Genomic DNA, 3,010 nt, shown 5'->3' with positions numbered 1-3,010 from the left:
TAGTCTTCTTCACATGCTCAGAAGTTCTCGTAGAGAAGAGTCTTGGTCCAGCATTCACTCCCAACCCATAACCATTGCCCATCAGGAATTCATATATATGACAGAGGCAACAGCATTGTGTCTGGCGTAAACGGGCAAGATCTTCAGTCCCAGGCAATGGGCAAGTATGATATTTGAAGAGAATGGAAGCCACTTAGACAGTGTGATCTAGCACAACAGGTCTACAGCCAGGTAGAAGACAATACCTCTGAAGAGTCTGAGCATGACATCACTCAAGAAGAAGAGTAGGAGGAAGCCTTCTTCCCAGGCCCTGGGGAATATTGTTGGCTGCAGAATTTCTCACGGGTGGAAGCAAGGTAATGAGCCTGTCACCCATTGGAAGGCCATCATTCTAGGTCAACTGCCAACAAACCCTTCTCTTTATTTGGTGAAGTATGACGGAATTGACAGTGTCTACGGACAGGAGCTCCACAGCGATGAGAGGATTTTAAATCTTAAGGTCTTGCCTCCCAAAGTAGTTTTTCTTCAGGTGAGGGATGTCCACCTCGCCAGCGCCCTGGTTTGCAGAGAGGTACAACACAAATTTGAGGGGAAAGATGGCTCTGAGGACAACTGGAGTGGGATGGTGCTAGCCCAGGTGCCATTCTTACAGGACTATTTTTACATTTCCTACAAGAAGGATCCGGTCCTCTACGTCTATCAGCTCCTGGATGACTACAAGGAAGGTAACCTCCACATCATTCCAGAGACCCCTCTGGCTGAGGCGAGATCAGGTGATGACAATGACTTCTTAATAGGTTCCTGGGTGCAGTACACCAGAGATGATGGATCCAAAAAGTTCGGAAAGGTTGTTTACAAAGTTCTAGCCAATTCTACTGTGTACTTTATCAAATTTCTTGGTGACCTACATATCTATGTCTATATTCTGGTGTCAAATATCACTTAAATTAAAAAAAATCACAAAGTACAGAAATGTAAACTTATAGGATTGAAAAAAATGTTTATTTTCCTGTGTTGGGTACCTATGGGTCTTTGACAACCTCAGTATCTTTGTCAATAAAATTTGTTTTGTTCTAAAAATTAATACGTGTGACATGGCATGCTTTTAGTGAACACATTGTTGGAAGAGATGGACTATGGTGGAAAGAACATCAAAGCAAGATGAAAGTTGCAACTCAGGCTGTGAACAGTGCATACATCTAATATTACACAGGCTAAAATGGACAGGACTTAGATTCTGTGGTCTGCATAGTGAGCAAGGAATTGGAGATATGACTTAGAGGAGCAGGGATGGCAGCAATAGATGGATTTTTAGGAAGAAGGGGAGAAAGACAGGACATAGATAGAATCTCTGGAATGAAGTCTGAGGGAGAAACAACAAGTTGGGGGAAAGAGTGATAGATAAAAGGAATGTGACCTTGTTACACAAAGTGCAACCCAGAAAACTGATCCAAAGAGACTCAGAAATCAGACAAAATCAGGTTCATTTGAATAATGAAACCAAATGAAACTTGTCTCTCATTTTAAGATTTATTATCTTTATTTATATGGGTGGGTAGTAGCTTGAGAGTATAGGTGACCACAGAGACATGAGTTGTCAGATCCCATGGAGCTGGCATTAAAGCTGATTGTTAACCATTGGATATGAATTCAAGAAAACAAATCCAGTTTTTTTGCGGTACAAAAGTGCTCTTGACAACATGGTCATCTCTCAATTCCCATTAAGATATCTTTTTAAGAAATCCAATATTAACATGCAGAAAAGAGACCAGGAAGAAGTTAAGAAAGATTAAATTGATGGTGACCTTTAAAAACAATAAAGGACACACAAAGGAGTAGAGGACACTGAGGAACAAAAATATTCTAAGATGAAGTTCTCAAAATGTGAAGCAGGAGACCCAGGAAGAATAGCAATTTTCTGCAAGTAGTTAAAATTGGACATATCCACATTAGGTTCTTTGGTTTCTTAACAAATAGCCAGCCGATCAGGTCAAATAGTAATTTAAAAGAGAAAATGAGTATACGGTGAGATAATATATGGTGGGGCATGGATCCTGAGTGCTTTCCCTGAGCACTCTTTGCCTGGGATGAATCCTGTGATCTTTTGGATGTCTCTGTGGAGTGCCCCAGATGACCATCAAAATGTTCCCCATGGCCTGTTCCCCTGGCTCTCCTCCAAACATCTGACTCCCAACATACCTATGTACCATTTCAGCCTGTCTATTCCCTGGAAATTCCAGTCTTAAATTTATGTGTGACCTCATTCTCATAAAACAGTGAAGGTGTACTCAATGCATATGTGCTGACCTCTTTTCTATGCCAGTTCTCATGGGTTTCAAACTCTATGAGGTTGCCCAATAAGTTGGTCACTACTCCTGAGTAGCCCCTGTGCTTCATGGGGGTCTTACTGGGTCCCATATGCACTCTGAGTGTTTCTTTTGTTTGTTTGTTTTTATTGTTGTTGTAGTTTTGTTTTTGTTTTTGTTTTCTTTGGTTTTTTTTGTTTGTTTTTGTTTTTGTATTGTTTTTTTTTTTGTTTTTTTTTTTTTGTTTTTAGTCAGGCTTGTCATGGACTCAATCATTTGTGTTTTTTCTCTAGAATAAGTTTAAATGCCAAATGACTTGAAAATACTCTCTATTGTTGATTAATTTTGGTATTTAAGAGAGTTTTTGTGCTAGCTGGATGTCTTAATTAGGGTTCCAATGCTGTGAAAAATCACTATGACTAAGGCAACTCATTAGAAACATTTCATTAGGGCTTTTCAACATTTCATTGCAGTTTCAAAGGTTCAGTCCACTATCATCAAGGAAGTAAACATGCAAGTGGCTGGGAATATGTGGTGGTGGAGAGGAAGCTTAGAGTCTTCTGCATGCAGGGATGGTGTCTTCCACACTGAGCAGAGCTTTAAAGCCTCACAGTGATATGCTTCCTCCAAAGAGGCTACACCTACACCTATAAGGCCACACCTCCTCGTAGTCCAACTACATTCAGAGTGCCATACTGGTTTCA

The 3,010-nt window shown here is 40.4% G+C and overlaps 1 protein-coding gene across 1 annotated transcript; it reads left to right on the top strand.

Annotated features, from left to right (window-relative positions):
• The first annotated feature begins 262 nt into the window (after positions 1–262).
• Positions 263–946, top strand: Gm21249 (predicted gene, 21249). Its single transcript, XM_017318871.1, has one exon. It carries the CDS (start codon positions 263–265, stop codon positions 944–946), a length of 684 nt encoding a protein of 227 aa, XP_017174360.1.
• The last annotated feature ends 2,064 nt before the right edge of the window (positions 947–3,010 follow it).

This window comes from Mus musculus, chromosome Y (assembly GCF_000001635.26).
Source record: "Mus musculus strain C57BL/6J chromosome Y, GRCm38.p6 C57BL/6J".
In the NCBI taxonomy this organism is placed as follows: Eukaryota; Metazoa; Chordata; class Mammalia; order Rodentia; family Muridae; genus Mus; species Mus musculus.
Note: the sequence above shows the minus strand (reverse complement) of the source record. Positions and strands in the feature narration are given on the sequence as shown.

Excerpts from the sequence above, each read along its gene's own strand:
- Gm21249 (XM_017318871.1), top strand. The coding sequence starts at position 263 with ATGACATCACTCAAGAAGAAGAGTAGGAGGAAGCCTTCTTCCCAGGCC.